The sequence below is a fragment of the Neomonachus schauinslandi genome, chromosome 15, assembly GCF_002201575.2.
Source record: "Neomonachus schauinslandi chromosome 15, ASM220157v2, whole genome shotgun sequence".
In the NCBI taxonomy this organism is placed as follows: Eukaryota; Metazoa; Chordata; class Mammalia; order Carnivora; family Phocidae; genus Neomonachus; species Neomonachus schauinslandi.
The window spans coordinates 14622265-14643096 of NC_058417.1; the positions used below are offsets into that span (position 1 = coordinate 14622265).

The 20832-nt window shown below is 40.5% G+C and overlaps 1 protein-coding gene across 2 annotated transcripts in view; it reads right to left on the bottom strand.

The window, feature by feature from the left end:
* Positions 1–20832, bottom strand: part of RPA1 (replication protein A1) — a 72799-nt gene that overhangs the window by 14277 nt on the left and 37690 nt on the right. Inside the window, exons 6-12 of one of the 2 annotated variants that reach the window (XM_044921373.1) lie at positions 9367–9492; positions 6212–6344; positions 4322–4424; positions 1702–1770; positions 1359–1551; positions 1071–1210; positions 517–665 (exon numbers count right to left, since the gene is read on the bottom strand). In XM_044921373.1, the coding sequence (XP_044777308.1) occupies positions 517–665; positions 1071–1210; positions 1359–1551; positions 1702–1770; positions 4322–4424; positions 6212–6344; positions 9367–9492 (913 nt within the window). The remainder of the gene's footprint in view (positions 1–516; positions 666–1070; positions 1211–1358; positions 1552–1701; positions 1771–4321; positions 4425–6211; positions 6345–9366; positions 9493–20832) is intronic. The other variant, XM_044921374.1, reaches the window with a different exon arrangement.

A 20832-nucleotide genomic window follows, 5' to 3' on the forward strand; every position in this document is an offset into this window, starting at 1 on the left:
CCCTGAGTACTTGGGAAATAACAATACAATGCCAACAAAAGCCCATTGTTCCCACTGCACTTTATCAGAGTCCAGTGAACACACACCAGAAGATGCATTCAGCACCAAGTGGACAAAACAAGGAAGCACATTCTTCCCCCACCCCCTGGGAGCCTGCAGCTTTAAACCTAGGGGAAAAAACTGCCCCCCACAGTCCTGCACACAGCTGTGAGAGCCTGGCAGCCCCTTACTTTGGCAGGATCGAGGTCGGCTGCAGCACAGCACTTCCATTCTGCCGGCCTCCTCTGCAATATTTGGGTTTGTCATGGGATTACAGGTTTGTCAGTTTAAGGGCTTTAAAGCCATCCTCTCAGAAGGCATAATGCTTCCAAGAAATATAGGAACTGCTCGATTCAGTAACAAAGCCCTCTGCTCGGCAGACAGCTCACATACTGATCGTGAGAGCCAAAAGAGCCAGCTCTTCTCACTCAAAGGCCGGGCTCAAATAAACCCTTTGTTTGGTCCCATAAAACCTACCATCCACGAAGCTTATAGGCCTCTGGGATGTCAGGATTCACAATGACCGTGCTTGAAGACAGTACAGAGAGGCTCCGTCCACCAAAATCAGAAACTCTGGCTCCTTTGATAGCCATCACGGGTTGTCTAGAACCATCAAATCTATCAGCCTGAGTAATAACAAAAACACCAAACAAATATAGTGAACAGGGGTCACTAGCAGGAAGGACACAGAACATTTTTATAGAAAACAAGGAAAACAGTCAGTAGCAGAGTAAATGCAATAAATGGTACATGGAATCTATCCAAGATAACCTCACACCCAGGAATCTGTTCCAAGATAAAGCAAAACTAATCTAGAGTTAGAGGAAAGATCATTTCACTGTGTAAAACTAAGATCACAGCATATTTCACAAAAGTAAATCAAATAAAGGATTTCGGATATTCCCTGGCCAGCTCAATCCTTCTTTAGGAAGGGCCTACACGGCCAAAGCCCCACAACTCTCAAGACAGCCGCCCGGCTCTCTACGTCTCTGCCTTCTGCACATGCTCTGACTGCTCAAGCAAATACTTACATCCTCCCCCCACAGAGTAGCGGTGACCACTTTCCCTGACATGTCCATCAAATAGATATTTCGCTTAGAAACTTCTCTGTTGTTAGATTTCACTGTGATTTTGGTGGCATCTTCGTAGCTCTTGCAGATCCCAATTATGTCTAAAATACAGGCACAATGTGTTAGCAAAAATGGTCAAGGCACCCATTACAGCATGATCAAAGGCTGAATGGCAAGCACTTCAGTCCCTTACATGTTGCAAACAAAACCAGTAATCACAACTCTCTTTGCTCTCATACACAGACTTACCTATAAGTGAGTCTTTAGGCTTGTTCTCCAGGTCACTAATCCCTGTGAAATCAAACTGAACTGTAGGTAAATGATGACCATGTTCACAGGGCATGACAGAAGTCTCATTGTTGAAGGTCATCTCATAGTCATTTTTAACAGCTGTGAACTGTTTGTTAGCAATCTTCAGGATGCCTTTAGAGATATAATAGACCTGCAAAAGAGGCAAGCCATGGAAGGTGGGTAGTCTATCAGATTCAACAAACAACTCCTTACCACCACGCAGTTCTCCAATGGACGAGAGATCCCTCCCTCCTCCCGGTACCACTCAATGGTTTCAGTTCTCAACGTAACACTACCCTACCTTGTTCAAGTCGATAAGGGGAAAGAACTTGTCCACTTGCTCATTGAAAGCAGTAGCTCTGATTTCACCCTGCAGAAGCATGCAAGAGCAGGTTAGAATTGTGCTCATCAAATTTTACCCCTGATCTTTAAGGCAGTCACACAGGCACAAACGGAATGTGTGAGAGAGCTACAGACACCCCAGAAACACACATTTTATAGTCACATATTCAAGTTATTCACAATGGAACAACCTAGGTTTAACTAGCTGATCCTGCTGTGGTGCTTTATTAACCTCAAGTTAGAGACCTAAAAAAAAAAAAGCAAACAAAAAACCACAAGAAACCTAATGATTTTAATATTCTGACAACAAAAATAAATTCTGAACACTGAGTGACACAAATGAAGCCCACAAGGAAGTGTGATGAGCCAAATGATTCACCAGCTGCCCTCACGCTCCTACCAAGCAAGGAATTATATCATATTTGGGAGTCACTGCCAAAATGTTGTAATACATCATGTTTTCAAGTTGCTTGTGATTTGATTTTCACTTTTACTTTTCCATCAGTCAAAATACTATAGACAGGGGAGCCTGGCTGGCTCAGTTAGGGGCGCATGCGACTCTTGATCTCAGGGTTGTAAGTTCAAGCCCCACGTTGGGTGTAGAGATTACTTAAAACAAAAACAAACTTCAGATGGATAAGAAACTTAAAGAAAGGGCTGAAATTTTAGCCAACTGACAGATTAGACCGATAATCTGGTAAAAAATTAGGTTCTGATATTGATTCTGCCATCATACAGTCAATATATTTGGGGTATCAGTCCATCTTCCAAAAACAAACCACCTATTTTTTTTCTGCCTTCTCAGAAGTCTGAGCCAATAGGAAATACGCAGCAGCTTGAAAACAATGTATCAAGTACATATCAGGAATTATAAACAAAACTAACAGAGAAATGGCTAACAAGACTGTCGAGATTCCACATTGTGGATTTTTTGTCTCTTCATCACGGTTTGGTTTTGTTTAAGTAAAGCAGAGTCTACACAGGCAGAATCCATCTCCCACAAAACTGTTCACTTCTCAAGGCGGCTGGTGCATGCTTTCTGCTGTGAAAAACAACACTTTGCTCATAAGCAGACATCACTTCTCACGGCTTCAATTTAGCCTGCAAACAGGTCAGACAGAGTGTCTCTGATTTCTCTTGCTCATGAGGATGCTCAAACATTTGAAAACTAATTTCTACTGCTACAAATGCTTTCATTTAAAATCAAGGATTTCAGGGGCGCCTGGGTGGCTCAGATGGTTGGGCGTCTGCCTTCGGCTTGGGTCATGATCCCAGGGTCCTGGGATCGAGCCCCGCATCGGGCTCCCTGCTCCGCGGGAAGCCTGCTTCTCCCTCCTCCACTCCCCCTGCTTCTGTTCCCTCTCTTGCTGTGTCTCTGTCATATAAAAAAAAAAAAATTTTTTTTTTAAAATAATAAAATCAAGGATTTCAGGGGCGCGTGACTGGCTTAGTTGGTAGAGTGTGTGACTCTCAGAAATAAAATCATTAACATCAAGGATTTTAGGGGCGCCGGTTGGCTCAGTTGGTAGAGTATGCGACTCTTTTTTGTTGTTGTTGTTAAAAATTTTGTTTAAGTAATTTCCACACCCAACATAGAGCTCAAACTCACAACCCCGAGATCAAGAGTCCCATGCTCTAGGGGTGCCTGGGTGGCTTAGTCAGTTGAGTGTCTGACTCTTGGTTTCGACTCAGGTTATGATCTCAGGATCATGATCTCAGGGCTGTGACACCAAGCCCTGAGTCAGACTCCGCACTCAGTGGGAAGACTGAGATTCTCTCCCTTTCCCTCTGCACCTCCCCTGCAACTCATGTGTTCCTTCTCTCAAATAAACAAATCTTAAAAAAGAGAGAGAGTCAACAGAGTCACATGTTCTACCTACTGAGCCAGCCAGGCGCCCTGAGTATGTGACTGTTGATCTCAGGGTCATGAGTCCAAGGTGCACTTTGGGCACGGAGCCTACTTAAAAAGAATAAATAAATTAAAAAAAATTTTTTTGGGCGCCTGGGTGGCTCAGTTGTTAAGCGTCTGCCTTCGGTTCAGGTCATGATCCCAGGGTCCTGGGATGGAGCCCCGCATCGGGCTCCCTGCTCAGCGGGAGGCCTGCTTCTCCCTGTCCCTCTGCCCCTGCTTGTGTTCCCTCTCTCGCTGTGTCTCTCTGTCAAATAAATAAAATCTTTAAAAGAAAATTTTTTTAAAAAATAACATAACATAACATAAAATAAAAGGATTTTATTTAAGACCTTTAACCCTTTGGGGCACCTGGCAAGCTCAGTTGGTTAAGCATCCGACTCTTGATTTTGGCTCAGGTCATGATCTCAGGGATGAGAGATTGAGCCCCACGTCAGGCTCCAAACCGGGTGTGGAGCCTGCTTAAGATTCTCTCTCCCCCTCCCCCCACACAATCCCCTCTGGGAAAAAAAAAAAGACCTTTAACCCTTTGCTCCTAGACAGCATCAAAAGACTATAAAAAAGGAAAGACAATAGTAACAATCATGTTTATTTTTGGCCTACTCCAGTTTTTCATCACACAGGCCTGTTTCTCAGACTGCTCCTATCTGCCCACTTGACAAATACTCACACTTTCATCAACTAGTTCTATGGAGAAAAGCTTCCCTTCCCCTCGGGAATTGCTCCAGGTACGGATCTGACTTTTGTTGGTAACTCGAGCACAGATAGTCCACCTAAAAATCAAATAGATTATATTAGTGCTCAGAGGCTTACCTGGGACAGATCTAAAAGGTTCCCTTCATCTTCCTATAGCCTTTCTTATGCATATTCCATTTTTCAATGTAAGCTGTATTTTAGTCCAGCTAATTAAAACCCCAAGATGACATACAGGTTTGACAGTTTGTAGAATAAGCAAGTAGTAAAACATACAAGATGATTTAACACTAACTCATTCTCCTGTCAAATTAGTAAATTTATAAACTCTCTCCCTTCTCCAAAAAGCATCACCAAGGCAACGGTATCCCCTTAATGAAAGGTTCTAAGCTAGACGATGCAGTAATACCAGCAATTATATTTTGCCACTATTTTCAATTATGGGAACTGATAAAACTGGTGTCAAACTTCTGTCTCCATTCTGACACACCTTGAATATATAAATACAAAATTATGGGACATGGTATTGGTAAGCCACCAAAAGAAAACACGCTAAAGCAGTATGACCTCAGACAGAGGCCACTTAAAAAAAAGGAGGTACAAGGGGCGCCTGGGTGGCTCAGTCGTTAAGTGTCTGCCTTCGGCTCAGGTCATGATCCCAGGGTCCTGGGATCGAGCCCCGCATCGGGCTCCCTGCTCCACGGGAAGCCTGCTTCTCCCTCTCCCACTCCCCCTGCTTGTGTTCCTCTCTCGCTGTGTCTCTGTCAAATAAATAAAATCTTTAAAAAAAAAAAAAAAAAAGGAGGTACAAGATCCAATACCCAGTCCTGGGGCCCATACTGAACACAAGTGTTGGGCACATTAGTTACCTTACTCATTTTCCCTGCACTGCAAAAAATTGAAGATTAGATAAAAACATATCTGAAAGAATTCTGGAAAGAGAACTCACTGATTTTTTTTTTTTTTTTTTAAGATTTTATTTATTTGACAGAGAGAGACACGGTGAGAGCAGGAACACAAGCAGGGAAGTGAGAGAGGGAGAAGCAGGCTTCCCACCAAGCAGGGAGCCCGATGCGGGGCTTGATCCCAGAACCCCAAGACCATGACCTGAGCCGAAGGCAGACACTTAACGACTGAGCCACCCAGGTGCCCCAGAACTCACTAATTTTTAACTGCTACAATTAACTTTTAATGGAAAATATCTGTTCAGGGTATATTAATAATGTGGCTATACAAACAGTACAGATTCTCTTAGTCTACTAAATCATAGTAACAGTTTTTAGACTGAAAGTCACTTATTTATATCATGAGAAGATGAAACACCTTCTGAATTACAAAAAATATTTATTTTTACTCATAAGACGATAAATGGATTCTTTAAGCATTAAATATTTTTCAATTCAAATTCTTTCAAAACAAATGAAACTCCATAGGCTATAACAGATTGCTTTTCTTGCCATTCTTCTATGGTAAGAGAGTTGAAGTTTGCCACAATTTGTACCCTCCTCCCCCACTGGAGGAAAAAAAAAAGATGGGGGCGCCTGGATGGCTCAGTCGTCAAGCGTCTGCCTTCTGCTCAGGTCATGATCTCAGGGTCCTGGGATCGAACCCCCGCATCGGGCTCCCTGCTCTGTGGGAAGTCTGCTTCTCCTTCTGCCTGCCGCTCCCCCTGCTTGTGTTCCCTCTCTCGCTGTGTCTCTCTCTCTGTCAAATAAATAAATAAAATCTTAAAAAAAAAAAAAAAAAGATGAAACTTACTTTATGTATGGTAACCCTGATGTTCACACATAAATAACTCTAGAGCCCGTAATAACCTCTAACCTCATATCGTAGGCACATTCTGAACTTACTCTATGGAATAACTCACTTGGATTGGTAAGGGGTGAGGCTGGCAATGGGTACCACTTTGACCTGTGTTCCTCCAGAACTGTTCACGAAGCTGGTACCTCCAGCTTTTCCAAGTGTCTTTGAGGCACCATAAGTCTTAGATGCAGTGGAACCTTTAAAAACAAACACAAAGAAGGACCATCATTATTCTATGTAAATTTTATATAAATTTTGTACTAACTCTCAATGACAGAGGTGTTGCTGGTGAAATCAAACAAAATGAGAAGCAAAGTTTTTCCTTTTTAGTAATCAAGAGATATGGAGATCAGAGACCAAAACAGGAGGCTAGAAAAGCAACTGAGAATGAAGGCCTGGGCACACAGAAGTTTACTACATTTGCTAACTGAAGCTCTGACTGAAGTCAAGATAATAATTATACTGAGTATAGACAATGCTCTTTCAGAGGCCCATACTTCTTTTTTCTCCCCCCCCCAAAGATTCTATTTATTTATTTGACAGAGAGAGAGAGTGAGAGAGAAAGAGAGAGAGCACATGAGCAAGGGGAGCTGCAGAGGGAGAGGGAGAAGCAGACTCCCCACTGAGTGGGGAGCCCAATGTGGGCCTCGATCCCAGGATCCTGGGATCATGACCTGAGCCGAAGGCAGACGCCCAACCAACTGAGCCACCCAGGTACCCCGGAGGCCCATCCTTCTTAAACTGTTCTTTGTATCAGTGGGCAAGATAATGGGTCAGAGAAAATCAACCAACCTTCTTGACTGTAAAACTGATAGCAAGTCACTAGATGCATAAGAAAAAAAAGCAAGGGGCGCCTGGGTGGCTCAGCTGCCACATCGGGCTCCCTGCTCTGTGGGAAGCCTGCTTCTCCCTCTCCCACTCCCCCTGCTTATGTTCCCTCTCTTACTTTGTCTCTCTCTGTTGAATAAATAAATAAAATCTTAAAAAAAAGAAAGGAAAGGCTAGGAGGTAAGGGACATACTGAATGAACCATATGAGGTGAAGGATACCTATCACAAATATTTTACCTCAAAACATCCTCAGAAAACTCACCGTGTTCAATAGATCTACAGGACTAAAAAGTCTATAATGAAGTCTATGGGACTGGGTTTAGTTGGGAGCAAAGGACATGAATCACTTTTTGATTCAAGACAACTAGGCGACTGGGCACCAGGATCCCTTCTGCTTTTTTATCCAAGCCTGAGCAGCTACCATGTGCTTGGAAAGAGCAGGTAACTAAAGCCTATAAACACATGAGCTCCTTTATATGCACCGTTTCTATAAAGTTTCAACCTCCAAATTGAGAAAATATAATTTCGTCCAATTACTTCATATCTTCTCTACCAAAGCATTTCTTTAGGATGGAATTTGGCTGGAAATGTAAATCTACCATATTCAGCATTTCTTTTTCTTTTTTAAAGATTTTATTTATTTGTCAGAGAGAGAGAGAGCGAGAGTGAGCAGCACAAGCAGGGGGAGCGGCAGGCAGAGGGAGAAGCAGGCTCCCGGGCTGAGCAAGGAGCCCGATATGAGGCTCGATCCCAGGACCCTGGGATCATGACCTGAGCCGAAGGCAGACACTGAACTGACTGAGCCACCCAGGCGTCCCCAGCATTTCTTTATTGAGTTTCTACATCCTGTAAGACACTATTCCAGGTAGTTGTAGCACTTAGTAAAAACTATACATAGACTGTCCTGGATCTTAACATTTTCTATTCTAACTGGGGAGTCAAGAGAGAACTATACACACAACAGTAATAATTGCCTCAAGATTATGCAAGGAAGCATGTGAACTCTGAAGAATGTATGTGTGTATACATACCTAATACTCTCTATAAGATACAGTTATATATAACACACACACACATGCTTCCCCTCAATACACAGCCAGTCTTTTTTTCTTTCGCCACCCAATTGATGTGTGTTTAGACAACATTAACTGATTTTCAAAAATAAATGTTAACATAAGTCAAAGATAGACAATTTGGAAAATAAATCTGTGGGAGGAGGGAGAAGAATAACATACTATCTGTAGTTCAGCCTAAGGAAGTGACTATTAGATTATTTACCATCTTAGATACTAAATCTATTCCATGACCTCCTTCAAAGTACACAATTTGCGAGTTGTGTATAAATAGATCCACTTATGGGACGCCTGGGTGGCTCAGTCATTAAGCGTCTGCCTTCGGCTCAGGTCATGATCCCGGGGTCCTGGAATCGAGCCCTGAGTCGGGCTCCCTGCTTCTCCCTCTGCCCCTCCCCCTTGCTTGTGTTCTCTCTCAATCTCGCTCTCTCTCTCTCACTCTTTCTCTTAAAAAAATAAAATCTTTAAAAAAATAAAATCAATAGATCCACTTATAAAGGGAGATAGATAGAAGGTACGTTAACAGATATTGCAAGGTAGATAAAAATATCAAAGACCAATGGGGAAAAAGTCCCATGTCCTGGAAGTTTCACAACAATATTAGTGACATCTTAACTTTGCCTTTCTTAAAATCTCAGCATTCAAAATTAGCAATTAATAGTTGAGGGGAGGGGAAGAGATGGAGTATAAGAAGCTGTGACAGAAAAAACAACCTCTAAAAATAAATCCAACCTCTAAAAATAAATCCAACCCAAATCATCATTTTCAATAGTAATTCCTAAAGCGAAGGCCAGAAAGTAAACAAAATGGTTTCATTATAGCCTCTCAGGACCTACTGCAGAGAGCGTTAAAGGGAAAACTACTTCTCATCCATGAGACTGGGAAGCAGAACCTATGACCAATATAAATGATACCATCTTCACGTTAAGATAAATTCCGATGAGAACCCGAAATGGGAAACTTGGAGAAAGACAAGTGGATTCCAAATAGTTAAAAGGCGAGAATTTAAAAGGTATGTAAATTCGCAAAGTCAAGAGTGTAAAACCTAAGATGTGAGAAAGTACCAGATAAACTATTATTAACAGAGAACAGTATATCATCCTGATAAAAATAAGCATATTAAGTATCTTTAAAAGACTATCTTTAATCATTTGTTCAATCACACACTTTACAATGAGAACTGGACTTCTCCTTTGCAAGAAGCAACAGTCATGAACGGCATTTTGAAAATTCCCTTTAGTCCCAGATTACATTTCAAAACATTATTCAGAAGCCTGATACATATAATTAGCACATGTCCTCATGTGGCCATTTACCCATTGCTGAGCTCCCATTCTGCTGCTGGGGCTTGTTGGCTGGTGGGTTGGCCGCTGAGACTGAGGAAGGAACTATCTGCTGCTGCCCATGTCCTGAGGAAGAAACTATCTGCTGCTGCCCATGTCCTGAGGATCAAAACAAAGACAATTTTAGTGCAAATAATGCAGGTTAAAAGATTTAAACTTAGGTAGAAGAAATACTCTGAGAAAGTGTAAATGTTTTATTTTGTCAAAGACTCTCATGGGTCAGAATTCATGCTGGGGTATTCAACTGCATGCAGTCAATCAGCTAGGGGTTCACTTCTGTTTTCATTATATAAAAGGTTGGCTCCATTTACCTTTCACCTGCTTATAATTGATAGCTTTCAGTTTTAATGAGGTTCTCCCCTAAAGCCTTGCGCATTTCTCCTGCATGAACCTGAAGTAAAGTCACTGGGCTGAATCTGTGACATTACCACTATTTCCATAGCAACAAATCGATGTCATCAACAGAACCGTGTTCACGGCAGGATCTCTCAGAAGAAAAAGCTGGGTGGTAAGAAAAACCTAAAAGCAGTTCAATTGTCTCTGAAGTGCTCCTGCTTCAAAGGAAAAGGAGACATTCAGAAAGGATTCTACCCTTTCCCTCCCAAACAAAGCAACCTTATTTCTCAACTGACAGTTGGTGGGAAATAAGAGTTGAAAGAGCCTTAGGTACCATGAAGTGCTAGCGCACTGTCACAGCGGGGAGGGACGGGATGGAGTTCAGAAGCAGGTGGCAAGGAAACAGGAAGATTAAAAGGAAGGAGGGGAAAGGAACAGGTCTCTCAAGCAGAAAATAAGTGCCATACCACGAGACTATTTATTTGCCCCTCACCCTTTCTACAAATGTTTATGAGTTGAAGAATATTAAAGTTGCAAAATACACCTAATTTAAAAAAACAATAGGTTTATGGCATTTGATTTTGCCTTTGTGAGGGGCACTAAACCTAATCTAGGCTGCTCACCAAGAGTGCCTGCAGCACACAAGTACGGCTCAAAAAGATTTCCTAGAAAGTCCTACAAACAAAAATGGTGAGCCCTGCTGAAAAGGCTCCCTGCCTGCCACCTTGTCTCTGCCTTCTCCAATCACTAGGCTTATTCCTGATGGGTTTCCCAAGGCCCTCACTCAAATGGGCCTGTTACACACTGCCTTCATTTCCTTCTGCCAATATTTCTCTTAATACAGCAAAATGAGAATTAACTGTGCTATTAAAGTAAAATAAACTTAGCATAAAATTAAAAAGGTTAAAACAGAATTGCTTATTCTTTAGTTCTTCCTATGGGGAGAAAAATTAAGACCCTAATTTTATTATCTTTAATCCCCAATTTCACACATCCCACCTCCCACCTCCCTTCTGGTCACCATTAGTTTGTTCTCTAGAGTTAAGGGTCTGTTTCTTGGCTTCTCTCTTTTTCCTTTGTTCATTTGTTTTCTTTCTTAAATTTCACATATGAATGAAATCATATGGTATTTGTCTTTCTCTAACTTATTTCACTTAGCACAATACTCTCTAGTTCCATCCGTGTTGTTGCAAATGGCAAGATTTCAATCTCTTTTTACGGCTGAATAATACTACATTGTATATGTGTAACATATCTTCTTTATGCATTTATCTATCAATGGACACTTGGACTGCTTCCATAATTTGGCTACTGTAAATAATGCTGCAATAAACATGGGTTGCATGTATTCTTTTGAATTCAAGTTGTTGTATTTTTGGAGTAAATACCCAGTAATGCTATTACTGGATCCTAAGGTTGTTCTATTTTTAACTTTCTGAGGAAACTCCATACTGTTTTCCACGGTGGCTGCACCAGTTTGCATTCCCACCAACAGGGCAACCTCACCAACACTTGTTGTTTCTTGTGTTGTTCGTTTTAGCCATTCTGACGGGTGTGAGGTGTGAGGTGTGAGGTGATATCTCACTGTAGTTTTGAATTGCATTTCCCTGACGATGAGCGATGTTGAGCATCTTTCATTGTGTCTGTTGGCCATTTGTATATCTTTGAAGAAATGTCTGTTCATATCTGCTGCCCATTTTTTAACTGGGTTATTTGTTTTTGGGGTATTGAATTGTATTAGTTCTTTATATATTTTGGATGCTAAGCCTTTATCAGACATGTCATTTGTAAATATCTTCTCCCATTCTGTAGGTTGCCTTTTAGTTTTGTTGACTGTTTCCTCTGCTGTGCATAAGCTTTTTATTTTGATGTAGTCCCAATAGTTTATTTTTGCTTTTATTTCCCTTGCCTCAGGAAACATATCTAGAAAGATGCTGCTACGGCCAATGTCAAAGAAATTACTACCTATGCTCTCTTCTAGGATTTTTATGGTTTCAGCTCTTACATTTAGGTCTTTAATCAATTTTGAGTTTATTTTTGTGTATGGTGTTAAGAAAGTGGTCCAGTTTCATTCTTTTGCACGGAGCTGTCCAGTTTCCCCCACACCATTTGTTGAAGAGACGGTCTTTTTCCCATTGTATATTCTTTCCTCCCTTGTTAAAGATTAATTGATCACATAAATTGTGGGTTTATTCCTGGATTTTCTATTCTGTTCCATTGATCTGTGTGTCTATTTTTGTGCCAGTACCATACTTCCTTGGCTTCTATGATCTGTAATATAACTTGAAGTCTGGAATTGTGATACTTCCAGTTTTGTTTTTCTTTTTCAAGATTGCTCTAGCTATTCAGGGTCTTTTGTAAATATTCCATACAAATTTTAGGATTATCTGCCCTAGCTCTATGAAAAATGCTGTTGGTATATGTATATTTTTTTTAAGATTCATTTATTTGACAAAGAATGAGCAAGGACACGCATGAGCAGGAGGGGCAGAGGGAGAGAGAGAAAATCTCAAGCAGATTCCACACTAAGTGTGGAGCCCAATGTGGGACTTGATCCCAGGACCCTGGGAGCATGACCTGAGCTGAAGACAGCTGCTTAACTGACTGAGCCACCCAGGCGCCCAACATTGAAATTTTAAAGTAAACCTTTTCTTAAATCAGTAGGGAAAAACTGAGTTGCTCAGTAAACAGTATTGGGGCTAAGTAACTGGAAAAAAATAAAACTAGTCTTACTTGCTTCATGAAATATATTCAGAAGACTCAAAAGATTTAAACATTTAAAGACGGAGCCATAAAAATATACAAACCCCACTCCACTCCAGTTCCACGGTCTCAAACATATCTAAAGTCACGGCCTCATTATCATGCCTGCTTCTTGCTGAACAGGACATGGTCACAGGATCGTGCTGACCACTTAACATTTAATTTCTATAAAAACATAACTAACCTTTATGAGGTACCTGGAGTAATCAAATTACAGTGACAGAAAATAGAACATGGTTACTAGGGACTGGCAGGAGTAGGGAATGGGGAGTTATGGTTTAACGGGCAGAGAGAGTTTGAGGTAACGCCGGGCTGGCTGTGTCAGTGGGACACACAACTCATGATCTCAGCTTGTGAGCTCAGGCTCCACACTGGATGCAGAGATTACTTATCAATAAAATCTTCAAACAAACAAACAAACAAACAAAAAAAGTTCTGGAGATGGATGGTGGTGATAGTTGTACAACAATTTGAATGTACTTGATGCCACCAAACTACACACTTAAAAATGATTAAGATGTAAATTTTGTTGAGTATTTTACCACAATTTTCAGTAACATAACTTGCCTATTTACCTGTTCTAGGTTGAACATTTTTTGACATTTTAATATAGGAGTTAAAATGAATGTATTGTAATTTCTTTCTGTCTTTGGTGTTGGGGATTTTTAATTAAAAAGCAAACAACACTACACAAAATACTGTTGGTTACTTAACTAAACTAGGGTAATGGCTGCTGGAGAAATATCTATGAGTACTAAGAGGGGCTCAGCTGGTCTTTGTTCAGAAACTCCAGGCTGAACACATATGAAAATCCTAATTACTCATGTTTAAATGTCTGCTAGTCTACATTTAGGTAATTTAAAAAATTAAAAAATAATGCTATACACACCCACACCCACACACTCTCACTTCATTTGCAGTTGCTAAAAATCTATCAAATCTTTTCTCTCCCAACTCCATTTTTACCATATGCCTTATACACACTTCTTTCAAACACCAGTTTGGTATATAAGTTGTTCACCCCCATTTCCAATAAGGATAAGAAAAAAAATACAGAGAAATGCAAACTGCATAGCTAGACACCTTACCCAAATATAAAATACTTCCAAACAGTTGAAATAAGGGGGAAAAACATGTACCCAGAGAACAAAGTACTCTATTTAAAAATTTTGGAGGGGTGCCTGTGTGGCGTGGTCCATTAACCGTCTGACTCTTGGTTTTAGCACAGGTCATGATATAGAGTCTGTATCAGGCTCAGCGCTGGGTGTGGAGACTGCTTAAGATTTTCTCTCCATCTCCCCTGCCCCTCCCTACAAAATAATAATATCTTAAAAAAAAAAAAAGTATCAATCAGACTTTTAGTTTGTGTTTAAAAAGCCATCATTTAAAGGTAACCATCAAGGGGTGCCTGGGAGGGGAGTCTGCCTCTTTCTCTCCACTTCTCCCCCTGCTCGTGCTCTCTAAAATAAAATAAATAAAATCTTTAAAAATTCTGGAATATTTTGATTTGGGACAAGTGCAATTAACTGCTATTTAAAGCAAAATCTTGTTTGTAGTGGGGATAAGAACTGAAGCCCAAATCCCTGCCCCATAACAGTTCTCTTGTGAGAACAAGGGACTTGGGTTGAGAGTTTATTCCTTAAGAGCCAAGTGTTGTTTATTTACCAAAAAAAAAGAAAAGAATTAAAAAAAAAAAAGTTGGGGCAAGGGGGATGACAAGTTTTACACAAAAGTAGTACAATGGTAACTCCCTTTGGTAAAAAGTATAATAAATGTCTTGTATGTCTGTTCATCACAGGTACTAAATCTGAAGCTACATAGAACTATGGTACACAAGAAGCTAGAGCAGTTATGTTAGCACAACAAAGCTTATTTGTTTCTTCTTTTTCTTTTTTTAAAAGTAAGCTCTAGACCCACCATGGGGCTCAAATTCAGAACCCCAAGATCAAGAGCTGTATGCTCTATCAACTGAGCCAGCCAGGCATCCCTAAAGCGTATTTCTTTTAATAAAAAATTGACAGTATGTACATTTTTTACACTAAGGTAGATTAGTAAGGAGGCAGGTACAAAACAATTCCCCGGGAGCTAAACAGAATGGCTGATTTGAACTTGCTGAGAGGTTGAGAACCAGGGGAGAGAGTAAAGGGTGGACAGCAAGGGATTTGTCAGGAATCAAATCCACAGGTGATTAATCCCAAAGCCAAACTGCAGGTCCCAGATAAAATCTAATAGGTGATCTATGTGTTATAATTTCTTATCAGTACATAATATAATGGTACAGTCTATTACAATCATTGGATTCTCAGACTCGATGAAGCACAGTATATTTAACAAGAAACCAATTAGACCATATAACAGATATATTAATAATAGCTACCAATCTTTGTGTGCTTACTATGCACTAGGTACAAGGTTAAGTGCATTATTCCATTTAATCTTCAGGCCTATGACAAAGACAGTATTATTATGTTCATTTAACAGATGAGAAAACTGGGTTAAAGAGGTCACGTAACTTGCCCAAAGTCATACACAGCTAGGAGGAGGCAGAACCTAGTCTTAACCAGGTTTGTCTAACTATATCCATCGACTTCACCACAATCTAGTTAATTTTTCATTGTAAGCAACCAATTCTGGCAGACAAAATTTTAGTTACATAGAACATAACTAATAACCATAATACCTAGTAGTCAGGAAAGTTACTGATCCATTCATTTATGAGAGCAATCCTTAACTGCTGCCCTGGACCATACCTGCAAAGCTGGCGCAGGAGACAAGAAACAGTACTGAAACCAAATGGACGACAGAAGTCCTAGTGCATTCTAAACAGCAACAACTGCCTTTCAATTTAATGTACTGCAACAAAGCTGCTGACCATGAAACCTGAAATTAGTCTATGGCTAAATGATAATCTTTCTAAAACTGAAATTGTACCCCAAAGCAGTAATGCAGAGAGTCAACCAAGGCTAATCTTCTGTTTTGTGCCACCTGCAAATGAAACCATTTCAGTAAGATGAATCAAGGTCATAATTCTTAGACTCTTTTGCTCTATGCTAGCGTCCTATCACTGTCTCTGAACCAGGGAAAATAGGACATTTAAAAGCAGACTCTAGGGACGCCTGGGTGGCTCAGTCGGTTGAGCGTATGATTCTTGGTTTCAGCTAGGGTCATGATCTCAAGTTGGTGAGATGGAGCCCTGCATCAGGCTCCCCACTCACTGGGGAGTCTGCTTCCCTTTTCCTTCTGCCCCTCCCCCTGCCTCACATCGCGCTCTTTCTTTCAAATACATAAATAAATCTTCTTAAAAAAAAAAAAAAAAAAAACAGACTCCAGCTCCTCAAGTTACTTGCATTCACACTGATTAAGTGAGGCTGGCTCAGTCAGTGGAGCATGCCACTCTATATCTCAGGGTTGTGAGCTCGATCCCCACATTGGGGTATAGAGATTACTTTAAAAAAAGTAAAAATATAGGGACGCCTGGGTGGCTCAATCGGTTAAGCATCTGCCTTCAGCTTGGGTCATGATCCCAGGGTCCTGGGGTGGAGTCCCGCATTGCTCATCGGGGAGCCTGCTTCTCCCTCTGCCTGCAGCTCCCCCTGCTTGTGCTTGCACTGTCTCACTCTCACTCTCTCTGACAAATAAATAAATAAAATCTTAAAAAAAATTTTTTTTTTTTAATATATAGTGGCTCCTGGGTGGCTCAGTTGTTAAGCATCTGCCTTCGGCTCAGGTCACGATCCTGGGGTCCTGGGATCGAGCCCCACATCGGGCTCCCTGCTCAGCAGGAAGCCTGCTTCTCCCTCTCCCACTCCCCCTGCTTGTGTTCCCTCTCTCTCGCTATATCTTTCTCTGTCAAATAAATAAATAAAATCTTAAAAAAAAAAAAAAAGCAGCTGCCTTAGGCTTGGGTCATGATCTCCTGAGATTGAGTCCCACACCGGTTTCCCGCTCAGTGGGGAGTCTGCTTCTCCCTCTCCTTCTGCTGCTCTCCCTGCTTGTGCTCTCTCACTTGTGTGCACTCTCTCCCTCAAATAAATAAAATCTTTAAAAACTATATAAACACACACACACACATATATATAAAATGGTAAGTGAGCCACCAGCTGAGAAAAATCAGCTAACAGACATGGAGTATACAGAGTTACAAAAACTCAATTTCTACTAGCAAGTACTTTCTTAACAACAACTACAATAAAAGTCAATCCAATAATTAAAAATTCCCGTTGGCAGAAAATGATCAGAATCAGGCTGAAAAAAATTCCAACTAATACCTTTCAATAATGAATAATACATTATAACTAAGTTTTCATGAGAAATTTAAGTAAAATATTGTTAGAAATAGTGTAGGTACATAGCAATGATATACATAATGACAAAAATATATAGTGGTAGATATGGGAGTTTAAAATCATCCAATATTATATGAAACATGAAATGTGCTTGAAGTTTTATTTCTCACATTTGGAAAATTCTGTAAGTATCCGTATTTAATGTGGTACTAGTGCCAAACAATTTCAGTGCACGTTCTGGAATTCCTCTGCCTATTTCCCGGCTGGGTTTAGTCAATTAATTTTACCACTCACCTGATATGTCACAGGTTCTGGGTTAAGTACTGGGAGGATACAAATCTAACCTTACTTCTCTCTTCACTAGTAACAGTTTACTTGCCATCACAATAGGCAATTAGAAACCATTTCTGTGAAATACACCTTAAGGTAATAGCCACTGTAACAAAGCTATTTCCATGATGGCCCAAGTAACAAAGTATTATTGATCTAGTTACAATTAAATTCAATAGCAAATAATCCGGAACAGCAAAACCGTCTCTCATCCCTCTGCACTTTAACAGACTCTGAAGAAAGGAAAGAGCGAGTGGAATGGAGTATCGAGACAAAGGAGTTTTTTCCCCTAGTTCTATAGTTCTGACCCCAAGCGATAATTACCTTTCAACCCTTTCAACTCCATCTTTGTCTCAAATACTTTTGCACCTGAAACACAAAACGTCCAAAGCAACCACTCAATCAAATACAACATAAAAAAAACATTAGAAATCTGGCCAAAGGTGATAAAGTTGAGCACAATCATCTCTCCCTCAACCCTACTGCATCCAAAGATTTCATAGAGATGCTAACCACTGCTTTGTCCTGAAAGCTGAGAAGATAACCAATGTGCCCCTTTTAACAAAAGTTTACTGCAAAGAAATGTAATGTTTCCATTTAAGATTTTAGAACTTTACCTAAATAGGCTCCAGCTCTCCCTCTCCAATTTAAAGCACCAAATTACTATGTTTTGTGTAGGTAAACATTAAAATCTAAAAGGTTCCATTTCTGGAGGAAGAACGATGACCAAGTCTTCCCACTTCTAAAAATCATATAGAGCAATAAGAATGAATAGCCACTCTATATACAAATGTCCCACATAGAGACGATATCTTCAGTGAATTGAGGAGAGCAGAGAAAATTCACAAATTCCAAATGATGTGAAAAGTGAAGCTCAAACACCACAAACCAGGAAACCAATTTTAAGACAGAAGCAACATAGGTGATTTAAATATAAAAATGAAATCGTGTAAGTACTAGAATAAAACATGGATGAATGCCCTAATAACTTTAGAGTAAGGAAGACCTTTCTAACAATGGCTCAAAACTCCAAAGTCGTTAAAAAAAAAAAGATTGGAAAATTCAACTTCATAAAAACAGCAACAACAAAAAAATTGCTACCTAGCAAAAAGCCACCATAAGCAAAGTAAAAAAGCCCTCATAACTCAGAGACAAAGGACTAATGTCCCTACTCTTCAAAGAACTCTCAAAGAGGGAGAAGAAAAAGACAACTCAAAATAAAAATGGAGAATACAACAGTCAGTTCAGAGAATAAAAAGCTCTCAAACATTTAAAAGGATGTTCATCTTGCTCAGAATACAAATTAAACACTACACTGAGATCCCAGTTTTCATCTATGAGATTGGTTAAAAATTCAAAAGATTGGGCGCCTGGGTGGCTCAGTCGGTTAAGCGGCTGCCTTCGGCTCAGGTCATGATCCCAGCGTCCTGGGATGGAGTCCCGCATTGGGCTCCCCGCTCTGCGGGGAGCCTGCTTCTCCCTCTCCCTCTGCCTACTTGTGTTCTATCTCTCTGTCAAATAAATAAATAAAATCTTTAAAAAAAAAAAATTCAAAAGATTAATAACATACTCCCGTTAGCACAGCTGTGAAGAAACCAGTATTTTCAGGCACTCTGGTGGGAATGCAGAATGTCACCATGCTACAGAGGGGAATCCAACCATATCCACCTACCACTGGTGCAGCGATCTCACTTCTAGCAATCAAACCACTTCTGCCCATATGCCTGCATATGTATAAAGTTATTCACTACAGTACTGTTTTGATTGCTACAGCAAACAACCCAAGGGTCATCAACACAAGGCTAGTTAATTATGGAACAGTCACACAATAGAACACTCTATAATTGTTTGTTTGTTTTTAATAAAGAAGATCTCTAAGTATATATGGAAATATCTCCCGGCTAAAAATTTTTTTTAAAGCACAATCATAAAAGGGGTGCATGCGTGGCTCAGTTGGTTAAGCATCTGACTCTTGATCTCAGCTCAGGTCTCAGTCTCAAGGTCAGGAGTTTAAGGCCCACATTGGGCTCCACACCCAGCATGAAGCCTACTTAAAAACAAAGGGGCGCCTGGTTGGCTCAGTTGGTTAAGTGACTGCCTTCGGCTCAGGTCATGGTCCTGGAGTCCCAGGATAGAGTCCCACATCAGGCTCCCTGCTCAGCAGGGAGTCTGCTTCTCCCTCCTACCCTCCCCCCTCTCGTGTTCTCTCTCTCATTCTCTCGCTCTCTCTCAAATAAATAAAATCTTAAAAAAAAAAAACAAAAACCCAAAAAAGCAGGATCAAAAAAAAGGTAAGATAGTATACATAATATCCTACCTTTTGTGTAAGCAAACTGGAGCAATAATATTTTTATTTGGTAATATATATTTGCATAAAGAAACACCTGAAGGATAAAAAGAAACCACTAAAACTGGTTACTTATAGAGGTCAGCAGTGGGTACAAACATGGCAGAAGAGGCGGGGTAGGAGTAAGATTTCTCTAAATACGTAATTTTGCAGTTTTGATTGTTGAAACATGTAACTATATTATCTATTCAAAAATTAAAACAAAATTAATGTTTATTTAAAAAACACATATCCGGGGGGAGCCTGGGTGGCTCAGTCGTTAAGCGTCTGCCTTCGGCTCAGGTCATGGTCCTGGGGTCCTGGGATCAAGCCCTGCATCAGGCTCCCTGCTCCGTGGGAAGCCTGCTTCTCCCTCTCCCTCTGCTTCTGTTCCCTCTCTCGCTCTCTGTCAAAAAATAAATAAAATCTTTAAAAAAATAAAAATAAAAATAAAAAACAGATGTCCGGGCGCCTGGGTGGCTTAGTTGGTAAGCGACTGCCTTCAGCTCAGGTCATGATCCTGGAGTCCTGGGATCGAGTCCCACATCAGGCTCCCTGCTCGGCGGGGAGTCTGCTTCTCCCTCTGACCCTCTTCTCTCTCGTGCTGTCTCTCATTCTCGCTCTCAAATAAATAAAGTCTTTAAAAAAAATAAAAATAAAAATAAAAAACAGATGTCTGGGTGCGCCTGAGTGGCTCAGTTGGTTAAGTGTCTGACTTCAGCTTGGGTCATGATCTCGGGGTCCTGGGATGGAGCCCCACATGGGGCTCCCCACTCAGTGGGGAGTCTACTTCTCCCTCTCCCCCTGACCCTCCCCCTCCTCCTGCTTGTTCTCTCTCTCAAGTAAATAAAATCTTTTTTTAAAATTTTTTTTTAAAGATTTTATTTATTCATTTATTAGAGAGCGAGCGAGAGAGAAACAGCATGAGAGAGGAGAGGGTCAGAGGGAGAAGCAGGCTCCCCGCTGAGCCAGGAGCCCGATGTGGGACTCGATCCCAGGACTCCGGGACCATGACCTGAGCTGAAGGCAGACACTCAACCATCTGAGCCACCCAGGCGCCCCCAGCTTTTGGCATCTTTATGCTGACCAGCTGAAAAGTCATTTTTAATTTTTTTGATGTCATGTTTTAATTAAAATAGCTAATATAAGCTATTAATTTAATAAATTATATAAACTCTTACATTATTCATTTCCCTAAACATATGTATTCCTTATAAATTGTGTCAGAAATTCTTTTCCAAATATTCATTGATTGACCATCATCTCTTCAGATTTAGTTAAAAAATTAACGGATAATGACAAATAATCCAATTAAAAAATGGGCAGAAGACATGAACAGACATTTTTCCAAAGAAGAGATACAGATGGCAAACAGACATGAAAGGATATTCAACATCA